The sequence below is a fragment of the Dendroctonus ponderosae genome, unplaced genomic scaffold (genome assembly GCF_020466585.1).
Source record: "Dendroctonus ponderosae isolate FM_Combo_2020 unplaced genomic scaffold, Dpon_F_20191213v2 Dpon_F_20191213_5, whole genome shotgun sequence".
Lineage (NCBI taxonomy): Eukaryota > Metazoa > Arthropoda > Insecta > Coleoptera > Curculionidae > Dendroctonus > Dendroctonus ponderosae.
The window spans coordinates 4,835,156-4,860,123 of record NW_026018715.1 but is presented as its reverse complement, the minus strand read 5'-3'; the positions used below and the strand labels follow the sequence as shown (position 1 = coordinate 4,860,123).

General features: G+C 32.2%; 3 protein-coding genes across 12 annotated transcripts in view; 2 read left to right on the top strand and 1 right to left on the bottom strand.

Annotated features, from left to right (window-relative positions):
- LOC109541316 (scavenger receptor class B member 1) overlaps positions 1-19,449 on the top strand; it is an 83,935-nt gene extending 64,486 nt beyond the window's left edge. For all 9 annotated transcript variants that reach the window (XM_048666432.1, XM_048666434.1, XM_048666431.1 and 6 more), the window contains 8 exons: positions 13,318-13,456; positions 14,084-14,287; positions 14,365-14,620; positions 15,110-15,247; positions 15,750-15,868; positions 15,934-16,059; positions 18,025-18,254; positions 18,605-19,449. In XM_048666432.1, the coding sequence (XP_048522389.1) occupies positions 13,318-13,456; positions 14,084-14,287; positions 14,365-14,620; positions 15,110-15,247; positions 15,750-15,868; positions 15,934-16,059; positions 18,025-18,254; positions 18,605-18,674 (1,282 nt within the window). In that variant the 3' untranslated portion in view covers positions 18,675-19,449. The remainder of the gene's footprint in view (positions 1-13,317; positions 13,457-14,083; positions 14,288-14,364; positions 14,621-15,109; positions 15,248-15,749; positions 15,869-15,933; positions 16,060-18,024; positions 18,255-18,604) is intronic.
- A 3,041-nt stretch (positions 19,450-22,490) lies between these two features.
- Positions 22,491-24,968, top strand: part of LOC109541323 — a 22,037-nt gene continuing 19,559 nt past the window's right edge. For both annotated transcript variants that reach the window (XM_019910151.2, XM_019910150.2), the window contains exons 1-2: positions 22,491-22,809; positions 23,096-23,342. In XM_019910151.2, the coding sequence (XP_019765710.2) occupies positions 22,618-22,809; positions 23,096-23,342 (439 nt within the window). In that variant the 5' untranslated portion in view covers positions 22,491-22,617. The remainder of the gene's footprint in view (positions 22,810-23,095; positions 23,343-24,968) is intronic.
- Positions 23,944-24,968, bottom strand: part of LOC109541324 — a 7,967-nt gene continuing 6,942 nt past the window's right edge. The window contains exon 6 of the mRNA XM_019910153.2: positions 23,944-24,626. Within this exon, the coding sequence (XP_019765712.1) occupies positions 24,511-24,626 (116 nt within the window). The 3' untranslated portion in view covers positions 23,944-24,510. The remainder of the gene's footprint in view (positions 24,627-24,968) is intronic.

Here is a 24,968-nt window from a genome sequence, read left to right as displayed (position 1 = left end):
TAAAGTGCTCCTGCTCAAATGCCAAGCCCACTTTACCCACATTTCTGACCTCCAAAACCTCTCGGTAGTCATTGAGCCCCAGAGAACCCACAATCCCCTAAATATCAAACATGTCGCGCAGTGCAAAAACTGCCAAAAATTCGGTCACACCCTCTCCAACTGCGTCACAAACCAGCCCTGCCAGAGGGGTGCACACACATTTCTACAAAGCCTACAAGCAACTGTGGAGGGCCCCGTCCTGCCAGTTACTTCAAATGCTCCAATAACCCCAATCACCAATTGGAAAAAGTGGTAGCAGGTACTTCCTACGCCAAAAAAAAAACAGAAATCACCAACCCCTGAAAAACCCCCCAATAACCCGAAAGGAACCGCCTATCGGACTCCCCCAAAACCCCCAACAATTAATCCCGCAGCTTATCAATTGCTGCTGCTGCCAATATCCGAAATTGAGGGCCAAAATCAACTCGATAGCGGGCCCTGACTTCGAAAAACCTGATTATTGTGATTAATATGCTATTTAAATAACACACTAATCAGCCAGCCCAAAACTCCGCTTCCCCCTTGGAGGGCTTGGACCAAGACACTGCTCAAGCAGAAAAAACTTCCATTTCAAATTCAACAAAGCTACTGATAGTTGCATCAAAGAGAAAAGGCTTTAAGTAGCTAGCGCTACTAAATTACCACGAAGAGGAGGCTGGGAACTTCTTCCGTTGGTTTGGGAGTTGCAGGACGGTTTTATGCTGTGAAGATTGTTTCGGACCGGAGACCTGTATTTGGTTGTTTTGGAGTAGCTTTCTGGTCAGTAAATATTATCGCCATTGGGGCGCAGGAAATTCCAGATTGAATTGTGGTGTGGAATTGGACTTATTTGCTGTTCACATCAATTTATAATTTAAAATTTGAATTCTAAGTGCTGATAAAATAGCTGAAGAGGCCCTCCGCTGTTACAAGATTCAGCTGGTCTATGGAAAGAGGTGTTCTGCCAACCATTTTAAGAATGTTACAAAATTTGCTCACTGTTCGCAAAAAGAGAAAATCTGCGCTAATCCACGGTTAATTTATGTTTTTTAAATAAACATTTTGTTTATTTATATAAACTGCTTAACAAAATGAACGTTATACAGTGAAATTTTCCCTAAATATGGCACTGGATAAATTTTGATTGCTTTGTCGGACTTGGGTTCTATGTAAAGCCTTATCTAGCCCCATTTAGTATCTGTTAGTCAATGTTTTGGGGAAAATTAAGCACCTCAGGTGGCGAATAAAAAAAATACTAAATTTTGGAAAGTTTGGCATGCTCCTAGAGGACAACAAATATATATATCTAATATAAAATGTTGAAAAATAAAGCAAATAGCTCGAAAAGGTTTTGAATTTTCTCGTCGATCTGTCCTATTTATCTGGCTAATCACTTTTCCGGCAGCGATTACTTTTCTGCTTTGAATCCGATTTTTACGATCTGGAGCTCATGTTGAAGTTAAAAGATGCCCAAAAAATCAAATTCGAAATGCCCCCGAAATCTGTTATTCTGGCAGACTTCATTCAACGTGAAGTTTTTTTATTATTTTCATTCATTTTTAAACAGTTCGTGCCTTCATGCAACCCTGAATATACATTTATTTCTCAAGTCGACTGTGAAGGTTTAGCTTCGATATTAGCCTCACATTTCTCTAATCGTTTCGAAGAACACGATTTATCAATCGCCGACTAAAACGCTGATTTTGTTCAAATCACTCTGTGAATGAACTCGGGCAAAAAATTCTCAAACTCTCAACTCTCATTCATGCCGGTGTCGTTGACAGTTAAACAAACGTTTTTTTGTCCCACTAAGAGCATGTGGAACTTTCTCTAATTGTGCAATGTTTTACTTACATCTCTGTCGAAACTCTGTCTAAAGCAGTTCTGTGCAAAAACCCGCACGAATCAAAAAAGAATTGCACTAAATAACGCTTTAAACAGAAATAAATTTCTGAAATTCACTCAGTAGTCAGAATTTACGCGTTTCCAAACTTAGGCAAAATTTGATATGAACTGTTAAATTGAAAATAGCTAAAGCGATGCGTTTAAACATATTTTTTACGTACGTATGCCGATAATTATAAAAGAAAGCAAATTAATTAATCCTCCTACGTTTGATAGAGGCGCCGTGAAACCTAGCAACTCGTTTATTTCTGGTCAAAAGTAAAAGCCGAAACCTTTCTTCGGTACGAGGCGTCGAATGTAAATCTCACCATAGCGGAACTATGGTGTAGCAAGTTACTAACCTTGGCATAGAAATACAAATACTATTCATTCACCCGGCCCCGTCGTTTCAGGAATTGAAATCAGCAGAACAGAAATATCCTGAGAAAATTCCTGCCATGGACGTTCGTTCACCTTTTGGTTATATTGTTGTGTATTAACAAATAGATATTGACTGGAGTTGTTTAGAAACATTAAAACCAATTAACGTTTATTCTTTATGTATCGTACGAGCTACTATTACATCATTCGCTCTTCCATTATTCTTCTTTGAAGGATCTTAATTATCTTTTTTCTAAGTTTAGTTCCCTCGAATGACTTTTGAACAAATTATTCGCAATTCCGATCCCCGTAACGTAGGATTTTCATACAATTACGATTTTGGTTACGGTTCTGATGTCAATGGACATTTAGACAGCATTTGTGAATAATTCTAGCTCCGATTGGACTGAGGAGGGTTTGTTGGAGCAATTTTAAAAATACAGTCGGATATCTCACTATGTGATAATACATCATTTTTGGGAGAAAACACTTTGTTAAATTCATAATAAAACATAGTGTAAAGGTCTGTAGTTTAGAAAAATACATATATATCGCGAACGTTTTTTTTACGTATCTGGCAAATTATCTTCAACATTTTGTTTTGTTGAGATTTTTGTTCCCTCTGGCGTTTCTACCTGATATTTTGCAAAAATGAGGATTTCGGTAGAATTTCTGGATTCGAATTCCAGTTTCCATCAAGCAGGTTTTACCTTATTTGTGTACTAATAGATTGTTTTAATATCAATTGCCGGCAGCCTTCTGATTCTGTTCGTGACTGTTAGATTAAACGGTGAATGACGGTTATTTTTTATAGTTTTCTTGATCACCTTGTGGAAATATTCGTTCTGAGTAAGATTTGTCGGGCTCCGTCTGTCAGAGTCATGATAATTTCTTACTTGTGTATTCTTACAGATCATGCGCCTGAGAGCTGCAGTACTCAAAGCTGTTTCTTTCAGTTATTCCTTGTAGCTAACTCAATTTCGTATGACTTCTCGGAGTTGACCACCTCATGGTCATCATTGTTTTGCTTTGTAAAGTCTCCATCCCGCGCGAAATAGTTGCCTCTTATAAGGCTTGAACTGATTTGCAATATTTCGATCAACTAGTTCTGACAGAATTTGGGAATTCGGTTAAAGGCACCTTTGTAAACGCAGACACAATACATCAAAACTGACCAGCATATTCGTTGGTCATGAAGGGTTCATTGCTTGAAGGGTTCATTGCTTCTTAGTCTTTTATGCTTGTGACCGTTAATTCTGATCGGTTGCAGAAGAGAGGTTAGATATTTAGCTATATCCTATATTGGCTATCCCTGTGCACTAACAATGATCTAAGTGGTGCTTCTTTTTAATTAATGTTTCATAATTCATAAACTGGTATTGGAGAAACCCCTGATTTAGCAATTTTCTTCTTGAAGATCTCAACTATTGTGGAAGTCTATGAATAGGCAAGTTTTGCTCATTCTAGCTTGTATTGGGTTTTTTATAGCTGTGGATATGTTGATGGATCTATGTCTTGGATCGTCTGCTTGTGTTCCGTTTTATCTATCATTGCTGTTGCATTTTTTTATCAACTGACCGAGCAACAATTCACAAGGATTTGCTCAATATATTTTTCAATACAAATAGGGCTAATCCAGCTTTAATCTGATTTTTAAGCCCCTTCGACCGTTACTTTTATTATAGAGTGAAGCTGAAGATGTTTTCATGCTTTCTCGGATGCCTGCTATTATCTGTGCCATGTAGGTTGTCCTGCATTTAATAGATATGGAAAGCATAGACTGCATAGAGTATTTATGTGTTTGTTTCAATAATAAACAAAATTTAAGCGCCTGTAGGCATACACATATTCTTGCCCTTGAATAAGTGTTATTTATTGAGACAAATTTGCTGAGTTTGAAAACTTACTAAAGTGTGGCACCTGTTCAAATTTAGATCAAAACATTTGAACTGCATTTGCAGCGTAATTTTTATTTATAATTTTGTCGCGTTTGATGAGTCTGCTACAGAAATATGATCGATAAGACTTGCATATTTTATTGGAAGTAATGACTTATATAGTAAACAGCTGTAGTTTTTAGGTTGTAACGCGATGTAGAAGGTAAATCTGTAAGTGGTAATCTTTGTAAGTGGGATCATGATTAAAGAAGGAAATAGGATTGTTTTCACAAATATACTTGACTTACTCACAGTATTTTTTAATTATACTCCTTTCCGTTTTTGAGTTTTGTTTTGCTTTGATTGTTGAACATTTACAAAAAGCATTTGGTGTCCCCAAATTGGAACTCCTATATTTCAATAAGTTTACACAGTATTTCTATATTTTTCTGATTTGATCGAGTTTCACTTCCATTGTCATTAACTATGCGATTATATATTTAATAATTTTTGAATAGTATTCACATCTCGATTGGGTTTTTAGAATGAAACATGTATTTAAGTAAGTTTACGTCGCCTATGATCGGGTTTAATTTGCAACAAGAAAGGCAACTAACTCTTCTTTGTGCCCTTCCAAGTCATTATAAAAACCTTTACTTTGTGCCAAATGTTTTGATATGGTTTAGTAAAAAACTGTGTTCTAAACGTTTATCAAAGAACCATTTTCTAGAAGAAAACTTGTTGACCTTAAATAACGCGAATTTGCGATCTTGTTATAATGATTGATAAAAATATGCGTGGTGGCTCTCCTTGTAGTTTGGATATTGTCCCTAAGTTTTATTACCTAGACATGCGTTCACTATTTTATATTATTAAAAAATCATTAAATTGTTGGATTTGTTCGCATATTGCGTCTTGTGAATGTTAGCGGAATGTGTTCTATACAAAAGCTTTCATGTTGTTTAAAGTTTTTCTCGCAATGGAGAATTTGATCTAACTAACCATTCATGACTCAGACGTGTTACGACGATCTAACCAAGAAATGCCTATCATTTCATAACATGCTGCTCATTTCATAACATAAGCCTGCTGATAGATCTGAAATTAATTTTGAATTGATTGATCTGCTGATCATTTAAATTAAACGTTTGAAATAGTGTTCAGTTCAAGCTAAAGAACCCCAAATATATTTTTTAAGTGTTGTTCTCTTTTGTTCACACTCACAATAATAACGCTCTTAAATAATACCGTCTTTTTACAGATTCAGTAACATTGATGCAGCATTTTGAAAAAGTATGAATCTGTACTTCTAATAAAGTGCTCTTTATCTTTATATTTTTTACGCAATTTTTTTGAAGTTACTGGAACGTTCACTTCTAACTTACTTAGTTTCACTTACTTCTAACTTCTTCTAACTTCTAACTTACTTATTTGGTTTAGTATAATAACGATCAAATGTAAAAATATAACTATGCGAAATTTTAAGGGAGCTTTAACTAGTTATGTATTAACAGTAGTTATCTTGTAATTTAGAAACGAAAACTCGTAGAACAAAACTTCATGAGAATACTAATTTATTTATTGCCGACCTTTTATAGATAGTATCTATGTATAGTACTAGTAATTTATATACTAGTATACTGTGTATATAAATATGTATATATTTTGCCTCTTGCTTTTTATTGCTTGTTGATAATTAAATTTAAATCTAAACATTCACATCCTGATTTAAAATTTTTGTATTTAGTGCAGGCATTATCTTTGTTCTCATTTTTAGAGGAGTAAAATTTGAAGCTAAAATTTATTAGTGTTGAGAAATTAATCCAGAAACAGACCATAATACATTTTGATTCGTTTAGTTTGATTTAGACTATGAAGGCTTTCACGGCCGGTTAAATCACATTTAGGAATGTTTTCCGGGCTTTGAAGCCGTGGTCTATGGGAATTTCTTCCTGACGTTTCGTCCACAACTGCGGTGGACATTATCAAAGGCGATGTGGCAGTGGTCTCCCGTGCTTTCCGACTAAGACTACCGAGTAAGACTGAAGTCTTAGTCGGAAAGCACGGGAGATCACTTCGCCCACTGCCTCATCGCCTTTGATAATGTCCACCGCAGTTGTGGACGAAACGTCAGGAAGAAATTCCCATAGACCACGGCTTCAAAGCCCGGAAACCATTCCTAAATGTGAGTTTGATTTAGCTTCCGCCGTCCATTTTTCACAATTTTTAAATTTATTTAGAAAACAATCAACTTTAGGTCTCTATTTGATTTATCTAATGATCACAAAGTCAATGACTGGCCTTCGAAATATTTAACAAATTTGAATACTCGCGCGACAATTGATAATGTTGAAATTTGAATCTCACAATGGCCAGTTTATTTACAGAAACTGTTGGTTTCTGGGTATTCCTTCAACTCAACAGGATTTAATAATTGACCTCAAGCTTTCGAACAAATCAAACATATGTCTCGGACATTAACGCAACGTAATTCCAACGAAACGTTTCAACCGGTGATGCAAAAATCTCGTGGTAGGCTTCAGGAGTGCCAGTCAGGTGAAGGTTATTTTACTGACGAAATTTAGTACAATTTTTTAATTGCATTTTCTTAAGATCACTTTTTCTTCTGTTGAAAAAATTATAAATACAATTATCATTTATCCATTCATAAGTAGGTAGATACGCACATGAAGCTAGAAGTATTTACTTTCATTTTATTCATAAAAATTATTAAAATATATAATAAATGCGTTTTAAACAATTTATGGAAATCAAATGGCACGTTAATGGGGTTAATTTGCTTGTCTTGCGAGTTTGTGCAAAACCAGAAGTATCTGCCTTTTACCACACGAAAGTGCATTGCGAAATTACAACTGACAATTTTGTATGTGCCATATTTTCAATTTTCCATTGCTTAATATAAATAATGGCTCTGTTACTCGGTAAGAAACATGGTTGTTGTTGGGGTGTGAAAATAAACGCCACAAGCAAGCATTTTTTGCCAAACCACCTAATTCTCGATTTGCACTTTTGATATTATACGTACACTTGTTTTACGAGTAAGTGGCAATAAATCACAAATGCTTAATAGCACGATAAATTTAATAAACAATGGCTCGAACCGCAAAAAATTAAATAACACTTGTCCGAGTGACCCACTTCTTGAGCTGCGTTACGTAATTTTAATACGTTGGACTTCCGATCAATTAACATTACGCAATCACTTTCACGGTGGATTGAGCAATGTCGTCTAAAATATATGTATATCATGAGCGGGAGCCAATTAAAATTTGTAAAAGTGAGTAAAATTTGATTGAGAATATAAACAAACCTGTTAGAAGTAATCACAKATATAAATAATGTAATATATTAATAATAATCATAAAATAAATGTGGATTTGTCTTTYAATAAAAGAAAGTTTAATAAATTTAYAATTTTTGTTTYCATATTAATTAATAGTTAATTACCAAATAGTTATTTTCACTATTTTYAAACCGTTCATTGCGCCTTCTMTCCGGCAAATCTAAGAAATTAGGTATGCAAAATTTAAAAAAACATGGGGCTAAAGTAGTCATTCAAACGGGATAAATGATATAAAATTTGCTTTAATGCATCATCATTAGAAATATTGAATTCTCATCATTAGAAAAATTGAATATTGAACATTGAGAATTTGGCACGATTTTAGTATCAAGACCGGTAATTTTATTAATAATGTTGCTGTAACTGCGGATTGTATGCTATGATTTTTTTAAACTTCTGATTGCCTAAATGAGATTTTTAACAAATTTACTTATTTTATCAAGTTCATTATTTATCAAGGTTGTTATGGGTTCATGTTGACTTTATGACTCTTGACATGTTTTACTTTAATTCTCTAAATGTATGTGGCCTGCTGCATATACATTAAATATGATGAAAGTAACGTGCAAACCGCAGTCCAATTCCTTAATCGCTTCGAAGTAATTGGCAAAAATAACAATTTTAACAAGCTCAGCCGAAGAAATTTAGTTATTATGAAGTTTTTTCTTGTTTCGCAGGTGTGCACATTGGGGTAGGAATAATATGTGTTAAGTTCGTATTGAAACTTAGAGTATCCTCCTCACCAGTCTCATTAGGGGGCTCAATTAATTTTTAAGCTTATTACCTATGCGCAAACATCCCGTTGAATAAATAGTAAATTTTTTAAAAGTAAAAATGAAGCTGATARTGCTGCATGATACGTGTTCAAAATGTTTGCTTGAGAAGYTTTTCAGAATTTCACTTCCGGGGYTTTGGGATGAAACTATTCTTCCCATGATGYTAAGATAGATAAAAATTGATAAAGTACGATAACACAATTAGCAGGACAAACAGAACAGTCGCAASACAAAAAATTASCTTCATTTAGCTTCGACTTTTTAAAGGGTCTCAAATTATTAGTTCATTTATAATACTGAAACGTTCGAAAAAAATAGACTCATATTTTGTTGCTCGCCTGCAGTTTTCCAGAAGAACATCAAAACTTTCAATTAAAATTCAATATCAGGACGGAAAACTAAATATTTTTGAAAATTTTAAAGTTCCAATGAGAGATTCAAATTCGGATGTATAAGAAAGAGAAGAAAATGCTCGACCAAATACATTAAGAGAATGCGAAATTGCGACTTGCTAAAAATGCTACGCGAAATAAACATATGGGAAAAGGAACATCAGAAAGGCTAGGAAAATCCAAGTAAATTTCAACTTTCAGAAAAAACTTGAATGGGCATATCAAAGGCATATTCATACCTATGTGGCTTTAATCATACAAGGAAAATACAAATGCAGAGAACAAAATCAATTTATTATTTAAATCACCATTTAAATCAATCAACGTTTCTTCCCCACGTCTGTTATAAATTAATTTAGTATAACAGAAATACAGTGACTGCACTTTTTGCATTTTTAACCGAAAAATCATCTGAGATTTCTTCTGTTGTGCTTAGCTACTTCTTTGATTTATCACCAAATAACGGTTGTGCTTCATTCAGTTATAGCTGTCGAAATGCTATTTACTCAAAGAAAGAGAAAATGCATTTAAAAAAATTTGAATCAAGTCAAGAAACCGAAAATAACGTTAAAGTGTACTGTTTAGTAGACAATTAATTAATATGTTTTTATTCTGACCGTAGAACCGTCTTGTCTAGTTTCGCTCTAATTCCTCAATTCCAAGATTAATAGGCCAACAATATTAAGATACATTAGTCAGTTCATTGAGCTGTTAGATTTCCGCATTCTGATTCTCGTCGATAGTTGGACACTGATACACCTAAAGCATATTTTGGCTATTCTCGCAAATTCTGGCAAGTACATTGGAATCTATCTATTTGTACATATGCATATACAGGGTGGTCCTCAACCCTTAACTAATGTGCCAAAATTCACTGACAAATTCTTTAGGTCAAAATATTGCGTTTCAAGCAAAATTGTCTCATCTAAAAGTTAATAGTTTATGAGGTACCTACTGGGTGTCAAAGTATAAATACAAATTTGGTTCATTTTTAATAGATTCTTAACCCGGTGGGTTTACTATGACCATTAAAATTTATAATTGGAAGTTTTTGAGAACGAGCAATAGAATTCCAATTTCCTATTACCTAGCTTGTAGATCCTACAGGGCGCTACTAGCAATAGTCTTCAGCCACTTAAAGCATTAGATTTTTTGGGTTTTGAAATATCGCTTTTTCATTAGCCATGTTTCGTTCTACGATATTCTCTAAACAAAAAAATTGTAGTGATTTCAAGTTGATAGATCTCATCGTTTTCGAGAATATTTCACATTGAAATCTCTGGTAATTCTGATGTGTGAACTCAAATTGAATTCCTAATATTGTGGTAAATTGAGATTGTTATGGTGGACCATGGACGAAATTTCCTTTACCATCAGTTTAATGTCAGTTAAGGCCAGAAGATGTACCTTTTATTATTACATTGAATTTATTGAAAAGTAATGTAAGTAAAGTAAGAAAATTTCCCCACATTACTTTCGAATGTAGAAAAACACGATATTGTTTGTGTTTGTGCGCAAGATAATTTTAAGTGCGGAAGAAGAATTCCTAAACTACAATTAATGTTTTTCAATACGACAATAATTTATTAAAAGGGTTAATAATTTATTAAACGGGTTCATAACAATTATAATGAAATCATATTTTTCGAAGTTTTTGCTTAGTTTAAAAAGTAGTTTCAAGTAGTTCTAAACGTGCCTAAAAAATGCTGTTTTAGTTTATTTATATTTTTTAAAGATCCAAAAGCAGTGAGAGATATCGACTAGGAAATTGTATGCATTTTTCATTTACAAAATAGCATAGAACTAAACATGTCCCATAAAAATGTGATATTTTAAAACTCAAATCATTTTTGATGTTTTAAATAGTTCCAGACTATTGCAGATTCCTGGATTTAGAAGCTGATAATATGAAATTTGAATTTATCGATCTAAAAAACTCCCAAACACAAATTTGCATTGTCATAGTAAAACTGATTAAGGATCTCTAAAAAAAAACGAAAATTTTATTTACGATTTGACACCCTGCATCTCGGAATCTATTAACTTTCAGGTAATACAAATTTGCATAAAACGCAATATTTCTGACTAAGCTCCATGTCTTCGAATGTCCTTGTCCATGCCATGAATTATGTCAATTATGTTACATTAGTTTAGCACTTCCCTGTATAACTTATTCAACTGAATACTCTGATCATCTCATCTCAGAAATCTCAGAATCTCGTTTTATCTCAGAAACCGATACATATGTTAATAACTTCAGCTAATAAATAATAACTAAACCAAAGTTTAAAAGCTTATTTTCCCGAAACGATTAAAAGTTTCACAGCAATCTATAGAAAATGTTGTATGAAGGGTTCCCTGAACCGCTTTTCTTTATTCGGATGAATCCAAAATTTAAGAGCGAGAGTAGAAGATTATGGACATCTAGATTTTAAGAGACATCATGGAAGCGGTATAAAGTATTTGATTTATCATCAAGAATATTTGGATTAGGGGGCTTAGGGCCTACCTTTTCCTATTAGGAATTTATATAAAATTTCTAATCCTAGAAAGGCTAGAAGTGAAAGCATCAAACTTTAACGAGGTCTCAAAGTTTCAGAACTTCAATCCGAAAACGCTAAAAATATTGAAGTATCCATACGAAGGTTTGCTATGACCCGCTCAATAACTGCCTTTCCATATGAAAAATCTAACATTTAAAAAGTTAATCATAAGTACCTATATCAGATTTGTGCTCTTTAGTTGAACACTTATCTAAAAATCCATTAAACTATATGAATCTTCCGTAAAAGCTTTTCGATAGAGCGCTTTTGGAAACCTATTTCTAATTAAACGCACCAAAATAGATCAACAACTCAATGCGAAACTAAGTGCGCTGCCATTTCGAAAAACCCGCTATATAAAATCCGCAAAAACCGAAACGGAAACCCTCTCAAAAATTCTCAAATCTGCACATGCGAGCAGCATAAATGCTATCAAAGAAAAACTACAACCCCGGTTGCCATTTACTTCTACAAAATAAAATGCTGTCTGCATCCAGACCGCCGAAATTTCCTCAAACCCGATTTTTCTTCAAAACACTGAACGAAATTTAGTGATTCAACATTAACAGCATTTAAACAACATTAACATTTAAAAGAACAGCCGCATGTCTGGATATGATCTTGATTTGGACCACATGAACCCTGAAGGCACTAGACAGCAATAAAACTGCAATAGTAGGACGAATCCATTCACAGCAAAACTGGCATAATTTTTTAATATATTTTGCATGATTTGTACGCCTTAAACTTTTATCGTAATTTTTGGTCAAGGCTTCCTATAGAAAGTTATGTATGCCGTTCGGATTTTTTTCCAGGAATTTTTGATGGGATAAATTCGACCTCTTTACATTTTGAGCACCTTCCCGTTTTTGAAATTTTTTTTCAAGATTTTATCTAGTCTGCCTTGTTTGACTAGAGAACTGCCTGGTTTACTAGTCAATTGTTTTCACTGCCGAAATGCATATTGTTTTAGAGTATTGAGATTTTCGCGGGAACAAAGCTCAAATGTTGCTTAGCAAAATGAAACTCTGAGTATATTTAAATTAGTCAAGTTTGATTATTAGATATTAAATATCTAAATTTTTCGTTGTGGTTGAGAATGTAAAGCAGATGCGGTTTTACCTTTTGCTTTTGAATAAACTTATATAGTTGATGTACCTACATGTACATAAGATTTAGTGCTGCTACGTAAAACTTTCGGTTTTCAATACAAACAAATTTAGGTTCTTTAGGATGCGGCGTGTAAACGGGTAGTGAATACTTATGCAATTTCTCAAATTTCAATAACTTCTATATAACATAAACCAATTTTCATCATTCGTGTTAGAGCTGAATATTGCAAAGCTCGCTCAACAAGTGAGTTGGATTATTTTATGTTCTGATTACTGCAACTAACAATAATATTTTTGCAGCTCTTGATTTTTAATTTCCAAGACGTTCGTATTGTAGTAAAAAATCTTTTTAACATTTGCTATGTTCATTGAGCTCATATCTATTCTTTAATATTTAGGAGGCTCTCATTTGTCTTTGTTAAACTAATTTTTGTCAATACTTCAAGAGAAACATTTCCTTCTCAATGGAGCAGTTGGGCTTAATGAATTTCTATCTTTTAGTTTAATTAATTTTCTCTTTAAATAGATACTAAATATTTTATTATGGTCGGGTGTATTTTGTTTGTCAGTTACCGAATTATAAGTGAATACCCAAAATAATGCATTATCATTCCCTTATAAGCTATGGAATCGTAAACATTATACATAGTCATCCATAATCAATGAGTTGCGTTGACCTTAAAAATTGCGTAATATTTGATTAATATTTAGCGTCTGGAGAGATATTGCAAATATTAATGTTTTGCATACAGATACGACCGAACCTGGAGAAACATAATTACAAAATCGCCTTCAACGGGCTAAAAACGAATGTAATTTCAAAATCTGCGATTTAAGAATACGAACATTATTTGAATTTTATAATTATACTATTTATATATATTATATATAATTTACGGATACGCACTAATGAAAATTTAATTTAAAATAGCGTTTTTAAAATTTACTTTTACACGAACGTTTATTACAGAGAAGATATGGAGAAAGTCAACATTAAGTTTCACGATAATGGAACCGTCTCTTACCAGCAGAAGAAAATTCTAAAGTTTGTACCTGAATTAAGTGTAGACAAAAATCACAAGATAACAGTACCAAATATTCCATTATTGGTAAGTATATTTTATCTTAGTGGATATTCGCGTATAATGTTATTGAGTCATTTTAATGTGATAACGAAACTATGACATTATGTTATATGTTTATTAAAGCGTAAATTATTTTTATTCAACCAAATACAAACTTTAAAACATTAATTGAAACTTATCTCCTTATACATATATTATTTACCATTATTTGCAATTTCTTTATGCTTTATCAGCTTTTTAGTTTCAATATGTATTTCGTAACTATTGTCACTCTCGCTTAAATAATAAAATTCTCGATTTACAGAATGCTAAATAATTATAAAGATAAGTCAAAGTGGCTTAAATCAATTAAATTAAAAAACGAGAATACATGTAGGTGGTTGTATAAAATTGGAGACCGTTATTTTGATTATCAGAATTCCATTTCCTAATATTATTTATTTATAAAATTGTTTCTTTGTCGTCATTAAATTATATGGTATTTATTCTTGAATTCGTTAATATTACATTTTCTTAATAATGTCGTTTTCCATAAAAACTTGATTAACTGGGGCTTAATAATCCCTTCCTGGTTAGAAACCGGTTTTCATAATTTATCAAAATCTGTTTTGGACAAGAATGAAACAGACTTTGTACAATACAATTTTCCAGACTTTGTCATCGCAATCTAATAACTTGGGATGGTTCGTTCAAAGAGCAATTTCCGTCATGTTAAGTATGGGGTCACTGAAGCCTTTCGTAAATATCACTGCTGATGAACTAGTTTTTGGATATGATGATAGCTTGGTTTCGTTAGCTCACCAGTTTTACCCTAAGAGGAAAAAGCCTCAGAACAAAATGGGACTCTTGATAACTGTGAGTATTATTTATCACCCACTGTTTCTTCTTCTATTTACTTCGTACTCTGTTCTGAAATATCGTGTGTTTTTTAGAGGAATGGAACATTATCTGAAGTACAAAATATATATACAGGTGACACCGATATGCAGGAATTTGGACTCCTTGCCAGGATAAATGGTAGAGAAACGCTTCCCTATTGGAGCGATGCTCCGTGCAATGATTTGAGGGCCAGTGAGGGCTCATTTTTTCCTCCTAGATATTTCACGAATAAAGATATGGTGTACATATACGACAAAGACGTGTGTCGGACATTTCCTATGCAATATAGAGCTTCAGGCAGGAAACATGGTAATATTTAAAAGTAGTAAAAAGTAATATATTAACAAGTGCTAAAATGATGGCCATGTGCAGGCACGGGAATTGGCAATTTTCAGGGAAGTATTCTGCGAAAAATCTGAAAATGAATGAGCTATATCAAAAAAATGTATAACATTGGCAAAGGCAGATGCACATTTAATTGAACATATTTATTCAAGCACTCAAAAAATGTTTTTTTTTGCGTGTGTCTGAATGTGTTTTATGGGTGAATTTCTCTGCTTATCCTTTGCCTGTTTACTAAATGATCTATTTTATATTTAAATTATGATGTGTAGTAGTAACTTTTCTGCATTAAATTCTAATTTTCAGCTTTTATCAAGTTTTAAGTTAGTTTTGCGATTTTAACGCTTATTTCTTTTAACAATGTAAACTTAAACATGTTCTGAAAGTTAAATGTAAACTTTCTAGTCATTAACTGGAAAATTGAGCGACTAGTAATTATTTATTATTTTTATCTAGGCCTTGACTACGACCTGTACACATCTGCTGACAATATTTTTGACTCTGTAGACGAGAATCCAGAAAATAAATGTTTTTGTCCAGGAAATGAATTCTGCCCACCGAAAGGTTTGCAGAACATTAGTCCGTGTCAGTACGGTAAGTTATATTTGAACATTATCTTCAAATTTTGTGTTAAAACGTTCAAATTTCAACTAATAGAAGTTTTGAACATGGACTACGTTACTGTTGTTCGTATAGTCAGCTACTGTTGGAAGTTTGAAATTATTTAAAAATTAATATTTAATAAATAATAAACACTTTTTGGTAAATGCCTCGGAAGACATTTTGCAAAAAATATTGCTCCAAAATGATGACCCAAATTTAGGACGGTTGCAGCAATGATATGGCAGAGTGACATCCTCAACCCAATTAAGTGGATTTAATGCAAACATTTTTAAAGTCAGATTACATCAGCGAATGGAGTTCTGAAGTAATCTTGAATACATACGCACAAAGCGGATTTCATATTAATACACTTGACGATTTCAACATCCGCTCGAATATATTATACTAATTTTCGACATTGTTATATTGATCTAAATATTTATAAATCTTATACGACATAATATATATAACAAAAGTAAAACTATTATTGCAGATGCACCTGTATATCTGTCTTTTCCTCATTTTCTTGATGCTGATCCTTCTCTCTCCGCAGCGGTTGAGGGTCTAATTCCGAAAAGGGAAATACATGAATCGTATTTTAAAATTCAACCGGTAAGATCAGAAACATTGTCAAAATTAGTAAATAGGATCAGGCTGGTTTTTGTGTTCTGTTACAGAAACTGGGTGTTCCTGTTGAAGGCAAAGTCAGAGTGCAGCTAAACTTGAGAGTTGAGCAGGCTCCCTTTATAACTCCTGTTAAAAACTTCAAAACGATCATATTCCCAGTGATGTGGTTAGAAGAGGTATGTCGTAAATTTTCAAAAATTTCGCAGATTACTAAATTATATTATTGAGACATTTGCTATTACTGGGTTCGATTATATTAAACCATTTAGGAACTAATGTTTTACGCTTTTCTTCTTCTACGCTTCCTAAATACAAAGACTTCACACTTTGAAGCCTCCGCTACATTTAGTTCACTTCGTTTCAATATTCGGTCATAAAACGTGTTTTCGAAATTAATCCTACTAATTATTGAATTGATGAATTTCTTTCATTTAATGTTCGGTACTTAATTTTTGTTCTGAGAATTTTATTTGAAAACATCAAAGTGTTGGTATTAAATACGTATATTTTTAATTCTCAATAAAATTTAAAGTGCGTGTATTTATTAAATGTAATTTGAGGACAAACGCTAAGGTCTAACCTTAGCTGAAATCAGCTTTTAGTAGAAAAGTTTGATGGTTTCGACACATAGCGCAATGCGATTCCATCAGAGTCTGCAAAAAAAAATAAAACAAAAAAAAAATAAAACAAAAAAAAAAACGATTTATTAAAACGGTTATTTAGTTTGGAAGAAAAGGTTTGAAGGTATTCCAACTTTTTTCAATTAAAACAATTATTAAACTGGTTTCATGAGATAGTTTCATAACAAGTTGTAGTTTTTTATTCCAGCTTTCCAAAACGAAAATAATAAAATAAAATTTTATATCTAAATGTGATTGTCGATTGTAGATATCTAAATATAATTACAGAAGATTCACTTTCAGTTTTTAAGTATAATAAATGATTTAAAGTTGTTTATTTCTGTTAAACTTTGCAACTAAAACTATTTAGTCCTTCCATTTGGTTCTTGAGAAGAAAACAATTACAATTTATTATAAAACTTGTAATGAGGGGTAGTTGGGAGCCTCAATAAACGAGTGTATTTCTATTGATAAGATTACATTTTTATTTTGGAATTGGCTTTCAATTCCAGCTCCAGGACGAAATTTACGAAACAGTGTTCTCATTTCGATTACCAAAGCAAAAATCGTATAGAAAAATTAATACATTCGAACAAATTCTTTCAAATAGTTAATTTTGATCTACTCCACTTTACTGGTCTAATTGTGGTTTCTTAAATGTAAAGTGTGAAATAAAACTCAGATTTAAAATAAGAATGGAAAAATGTACTCGAATTTAATTTCTTCCTAAAACACTTTTTATATTTCAATTCAATTAGTAAATTACTTCAAGTGTTTTATTTTCAATTGAATATTCCGGTTAAAGAAAATATGTATTTTTAATAAAACCATATAAGATGGGGGGAGATATCTGAAAACACTAAAAAGTCCCATAAGGAACCGAGTCAACGAGGCAATTAAATTAAATTTCATTCATTTTTTAAATTCGTCCGAAAGAGAATTAAGTTTTTTACTTTTCTTTATCTTTTTGTACTAGTTTCAATTCATATTGAATAAACAACGAAAACTCATGATATGATAATTAACAATTTTGTAGCATTAATTAATTATTCAATTGCACTTAGAAAGGATATGAGTAGTTAATACTTAAAATTCCTACGTAACTTTATCAGACTTTCATCTGCAATGTCGCTGAGTTAATATAACTTCTTTTCGTTCTGATAATATAAGATAGTACTGACTACTTTTGGAAGAAATAGAATTATCTGGAATATTACAATAAAACCTTCGTCAAATTGTGTAAATACGTTCCGCAATATTTGCGTTTTTTTGTCTCATCTCAAGTTATCTTGCATACTTTTCTAAATATCTACTATTTGAATGATTGTCGATAAAAATGCGTCAATACCTGTGTATAAATTTACGCATCGACAAATTATGTTTTTTGGATAACGAGTTTCCTTCAGCTTTCTCTAAAAGCAGATACGCATCTGTTGAGGGTTTTTAGTTTTTTTTAGTCGAGTGTAAACTTATCTTAGGGAGTAATTCATAGTTTCACATGTTTTTCTTTATTATTCTTAGGGAATTGACGAATTGACGCCACAAATCAGACGTTGGATGTATTTGGCTACGACTTTTGCAGAAATTGCATGTCCACTTATGACCTATGGATTTATCTTCTTTGGCAGCTGTCTGATAATAGCCGTCTTCGTTAATGCCTATAAATCTCTGGTGTTTACCAAGAAAAGCATCGAAATTGGAATGAAAAACCTGCGTAGACGAAGTAGTGTTTTAATCGCGGCACCCAACAGGTTCGAATTTCAGAATTAAGCACAATTGAAATCCACTATAAATTTCAGCACAAACCGACGTTACATTATTTTGATTGAAACTTTTGTTGCTTTTAGAGGTTTTGTTTCACCTTTTGCTAATAAAAAACTCATTTTGCTTTTGCAGTAGGTTCCATTTCGTTTAAACTCAGTTATTAATCAAGAATCTTTATACATTAAGGAAAAGCGAATATTTTGAACACACAGTAATAATTACTCGTGTGATCAGTTTCGGAGTTACTCTTGGGTGTAGCTTGTATTTGTATTTCATTAAGTTTATATAATATGTTTGACTGTTTGTGACTTTGCTAAACTCGTTTTTATCTTTTTAGGTTTATTACAAGAAGAGAAACTTACACACTGTTAGATTTCCAAGATGTAGACGCGGATGGTGAAGTGTAGATAGCTATGTTAAACGCCTAGGAAAAAATCGAATTAATAATTTGATTGTTTCAATTTAGAAATTCAATACATATTTAAATGGTTAGTTAAGAAAAATATTTTTGAAACATTCCCATTTGTGGTGCTGAACTGCCAAAATGTATATCATTGTTAACTGGCCCATGACTCAATAAAGGTGACTTTTACAAGGAATCACTTTATAATATTAACTAATATTCAATAAACCCAGTGGTGGTTCATCACTTGTGTTACTGTTACAAAAAGCTTTGCAAACATTCGAATATGTAACAAACTAAAAATGTCTTCTGTACAAATTATAAAATGATTCGGCTGATTAAGACATACTCAAACTCAACTCGTGGTGGATGTTTATTACATTTGGTAAATTATACTTCGTTACTTTTCAATTTCACCGTATTTGTGCTGATATTGCCAAAACGGCAAACTTAAAAAAAAATGTCTTAAGTTTTACGTAATATATTTTGAAAAGTTAACAAAATTATACATATTGCGTTTTTAACCCCACTTTTATATTCAGTGAACAAAATGAATTCTTCCTGTAAAATTAAGTTAAAATTTGCACAAGTGAGCATGCGTATTTGATATCATGATTTTGTACTAACACATTAACTAATATACCGGTTGTTTAAAAAACATATAAAGAAACCGTTTATTGATATGAGAAATTATAATAGCATGCATTGTTTGGCAAACATTCTATTGTGCCAAATCCCCGTATGTACAGCAATCACTGCATCACAGTATAGTGTAAAAATATTTAAGCATTAAGCAAAAGATATTTTAATGTTTTTGAAAAGGGTTTCCTTTTTCTTGCAATGCAATTGTAATGAAAATATTAAATTTATCAATTAACAATTCAGACGAAATTCTTGGATATATTTTTTTTTCCTGTAGCAGTTGTTCAAGTACGTTTCAGGGGTTCTTCCTAAAAGTTTCATAAATGCAGTGTAATTTTGATTCAATTCTACAATTAAAGAAACATCAACAATAATCTCTGTTCGTATGGTCACTAGAAATTATAATAATTCGTACTTTTACCAACAGAACATAAGATATTGGACATGTGAAACAAAGCAATTCAAATATATTTTGAATTTTCGTAAACAACCCGCTATTGATGAGCGACAAAAAGTTACAAATTACATTGTTTGCCCAAAACTTAAACCAAATCATCAAATAGTTCATCCTGGTAAAAATTGATATTCTGAAGTTTGATACAACCTCATTGGATTKTTTTGTTGTTTCTCAAAATGTTGAAGCTTCTAATTGYGTTCGGTTATTGCAGCATTACACTTTTGTGCCAAATTCAACTCACTATATTTGATGCCTATTTCACAAATTTTGAAGGCCTGCCTTTATTGTTGCCAGTGGCTAATCATGCATAAGTCTGGATTTAGATATAAGCAATTGTTAGGACTCTTAGAACAAATAATTAATTTTGATGTATTAAAAAAACGAGATTCATATTATGGAATGAATGTCGAGACTAACGTTATATTGGTAATATTGAAAGTTTAGAACAACTTAAGAAAATCTTGAGAACAAAAGCGGTGCTAACATTAATACTGTCTGATCAAAAATATACTTTAGGTAATATTAAAGGAAATAATCATATATGGACTCTTTGGTATTTAAAAGGTACCTTAGGCAAGTGTTTTAATTAAGGTCTTGAAATCATATAGCGTTTCGATTAAGTTACTTCAACGTTAGAGTTTCAAAGCTTTTGGTGATAAACGTTCAGTTGATAACTTCCAAATTTTATTGGCTGATTATAAAACGATTGTTCTACATTTTATTTCAATAAATTACATTCCGTCTGTTAACATTTTAGTGTGGAGTTGACTGAACCCTTGAAGCTTAAGCTTAAGCATTATATGTGCTGATTACGACAATTGAAATGCTATATAATATTCATCAATATAAAATGTGATATCATTTAAATTATAAGGGTTATTGTAAATATTTTATACTTTTACATCTATTTTATATTTATCTTCAAAGTGTTCGGGTTCTGGTTAGTTGTTATTATTTATATAGGTGAAGATACGTTTTGCTCAGCGATGCTAGTGATTTATGTAAACATAGTTACGTTTTGCAGTTGTGTGTAAAAATTAATATAAAACATTTACCATTTTAAAATAATAACTAATGTTTTCACATAACGATTGTATATTTTTGGAATAACCTTTGGCAATTATAGTTTTAGAAAAAAACTGTATGGTTTATTTGGAATCCTATGAATCACGACAATTAATTTAACGTTTTTAAGTTACTTGAGTGCTGCTCATCAGTAGCAAATGTATTCGTCATTTGACTTTATTAACTTTATTAATTAGTGTACTTATATTTAAATTACAAAATGCGTTTTATCAGCGAATATAAATCTGACATATCTAAAAGCGTTTTAACATTACCTAACAGTTAACTAAAATGTTTACCTGTTATTGGTTATATGTATTTAAAATCCAATGAAAACTCATTTTTAAAACATCCCTTGACCTCTAAAAGCTGTCGAGAATTTTGTTTAAGAAAAGTTATAGTTTTGCCGCCGTGTAATCTTGTAAACCAAGTGTTGACGGATCTACCTTTATATCGACGATGATGACAAATTTCACATTTACCTTCAATTGGGGTACGGTTTTAAATATCTTTACAACTGAAAGTGATTACAGATTGTTTCGAGCAAAAACAATTTTCTATAGACAATTTCTTTTCATTACGAACGGCTATTATAGATATTGATATACCAAAAAAATGAAGCTAATCTGAAGAACAGTTAACTAAGTTTCTAATGTTTATGAATAGCCAAAATTGTAAAATATTGAACAATGAATACGATAGTTCCAATTAAAGAACTTCATCCCGTTACTGAAATAAGAATCCCTATAGGGATCAGAAGAAAAATGGCAAAAATTATCAACAACTGTTCAAAATCAGTCAGATGGAAAGAATGCAATGAATATCCCAGATAATAATTAACTGTGACTGGGAAGAACTACCGGAATTATCGTAAGTAGCGAAGTTTGAGATGGATGATGGAGTTGGATCACTATTCGAACTCGGAAAGTCGAACTAAAATCGGCAAAATTATGTATTGATTATTGGTGAAAATTTTACTCTGTTGTAATTTAAAAAACCGTTTTAAGGTTACTAATTTACTTACTTGCAAATGTGAAGTGCCCTCACCATTGGAGATTTCAAGGTCTTGAGAGTAGATTCATGTGGTATCATCGTAAATGTTGACTCGAACTCGTCAGGACTCGGGCTGGGATATAACAGTGTCTTTGAAAATGTTCACTAAAAATTCCTTATTTCACATTTTCGCACAGTTGATTTAAATATCTTTCAGACGCAGTTGTAGCAAACACATTCTCCTTTCTCATTTTTCGGTTTAGTTTCATTTTAGCCAGTCTTTGTTTTGGTCTTGAACCCATGCAAAACGGATTTCAAACGTACCATTGTATTCTGCAGCGTATTTTTCTTTTTATTACGAAATTTTCCTTTGTTCCTTTTCCTTATTATTCTTATTGACACTTGTTGCAAGCATTAATCGTGTGTTAACTTGTTGCAGCCATAATTTTCCTTTCTTGACGCTACTTAAATTTAATAGCTAGTTTGGTCATTTTACTACACCATAAATTCAGGAACGGATGCTATAAATCTTCCTAAATTAATTGCTCTTTGGAAGTAGCCGCGATCATATTATAATATTCTATTTTCGTATTTTGTAAATAATCGCCGCTTTACAACACGCCGCAAAACGAAAGACTTAAAAATAGCACATCGGATATCTAGGTAAACCCAGCATTCAGTATTTCAGTTTCGTGTTTCTAAAACATGAACAGATGTTGGTGTAAATTGTAAGTTTGTGAAATAATAATTGTTGTTAATTGCGCTAGAGAGAGAAGTGAAAATTTGCAGCATGTCTCGATATCGGTCTGATCCAGAATCTTTGGACTTGGAAAAGCCAAGTGCCTGCTCCAATTTTCTACACTATAGCTGGAAAACGATAACGTGTATATTTTCGCATGTAACTCTCATATCCATGGTGGTTTCTTATTGTTACCTCGGAGCGGTCACATTTGAGGCACTGGAAGTGAATCATGAAAAAGAAGTAAGGAATGACCTAATTTCATTGTACTTGCTTATGGGACATCAAAACTGTATTGCAAACAAATTAAACACTTGGACACATTGTTGACGTACTTACTTCTTATTTTGGCTAAGTGAGAGATTCGTATCAGTTCAGAATGGAACAACTTCAACGATTATAATAAATAACTTTTATGATAAAAGTCTTGCAGCTATAAAATAAGGTTATTTTAAATATTAATCAGCTTCGATGTTTTATTTCAATAAAATTTTGCTTCAACTAGCAAGTGTTCTAATCTCCTTACCAGGTAAAGAAGTCAATTAGACTGATTCGGGACAACACCACTCTGTATTTATGGAATTTTACCCAAGAAATGGATGCCTTAAAAGAGGAAAACTTTGTGCCTGTTGCTGAAAAATACCTGAAAGATTTCGAGAATTCTCTTCTGAAGTCCATGGCAAAGGATGGATGGGATGGAGAAGAAGATCCAAATAAAGTGCAATGGACCATGGCAGGAGCATTATTTTATTCGATCGTCGTGATTACAACTATTGGTAAATATTAAAATTAGTAAAACATAATTTTCATTTGTGTTTACAATGGTTATAAACTCCGCAAGTAATTATTAGAAACGTATGGTTCCATTCTATTAATAATAAAAACTGAATTTAATGAAATGCAATACTGCTCAATTTAAAAAAATATTGAAAAAAGTACTCAGAGCTTAACGGTATTGCTATCAGTTCCGAGCTTTGATTAATAAATGTAGGAATATTGTATAAACACGCACCAATCGAATGAACAGATTTTTGTAATAATTATTGAAATGGGGGCTTTCCGATAGGTTTTTTCGTAAAAATTCGATTCAAAGTCCTTTTATTTTCGCCATTCCATTTGTGTTTTTTTGTAGCGTTTCCTATCGCTTGTGCTGGAAAGACACACAAAATACGTAATGTTATTATTATATTATTATTCTATAGTATCTGCCACACGCTCGTTCCCTAATACTATATATTTATGAAGATTATTGTTACATGCATTCAGACCGCATTCAAATTATGGTTTTGGGAAGCGCCCTAGTTGCTTCATCCAAGACGCTCAGATAACAGGCCTGCTAATTCTGAAAGTTTTGTTAATTATAAAATAATACTAAAATTAAAACTGTAAGTTTTTCTGTATTTTATTTTGCCTCAAAACACAAATAAGGAAAACATCATTTACTTTGTTAAAACTAAGATAATTTGACTTTTTAGAGCTAAAACCTGAACAATATAATTTGAAAATAAATACAGCGTTTTCTACTAGATTATTCCGAGCTTCAGAATTCAAAACCTTAATTAATCGATATTTCTAATGGACGCTTCACTTGCGTGAATCAACAGGTGAAGTAAAATATTAAAACCGCCCCTATCGATTTGGTTTCAATTTCAAAAGTCCTGTTGATTTGCTTTGTTTTGTTGAAAAACTACAGTATATAGTATTTTCTATATATACAGTATATTGTTTAAAGCAATAGCACCTATATTTACTATATATTAAAAATTTTCAGTAATCTTGCATACATTAATCTAACGTTAAAAACCAGTCTTTATCGCAGCTATTTGGATTTGTTTTTAGGTAATTTAAGATCTGCAAATTCCCCAATATTCAAACTTGTGACAATGAGCAGCTATTGCTCAGTCGCAGGTATTGTAGATTTTATTCCAGGTTTTTGAAGATCTTTTAAGAATTTTTGGCTTGCACACTCGACTTGGCTGATCGTCCCAAACCGAATGGACCATCGTAGGGTCCTCCAGGTCCCACCAATACTCCATTAGCCGGGGAATATTCATTGGGCTCTATAAATAGTCAGACGAATTAGTTTCTAAAGATCGAAATGGACAGATAAACTATATTAATAATAGTGCTTATTCATTAATAATTATTCAGAAAAATATTGAGGTGTAAATCAACTGGATCGGATTTTGGAAAATAAAAAGTTACGGGGTGTGAGTACTTAACCTGAACTTGGTTATTCCGATAGAAATTACAAAAACTAAATGTAGAAACACCAATATTTCATTTGTATCCATTTAGTGATTCATTCACAAGCTGAAAAATTTATTAGAATCTTTTTGTGTGTATGTTTTTAAACAACAAATTTCAAGCAACATCAAAAATCAATTTGTTAAAATGTTGTC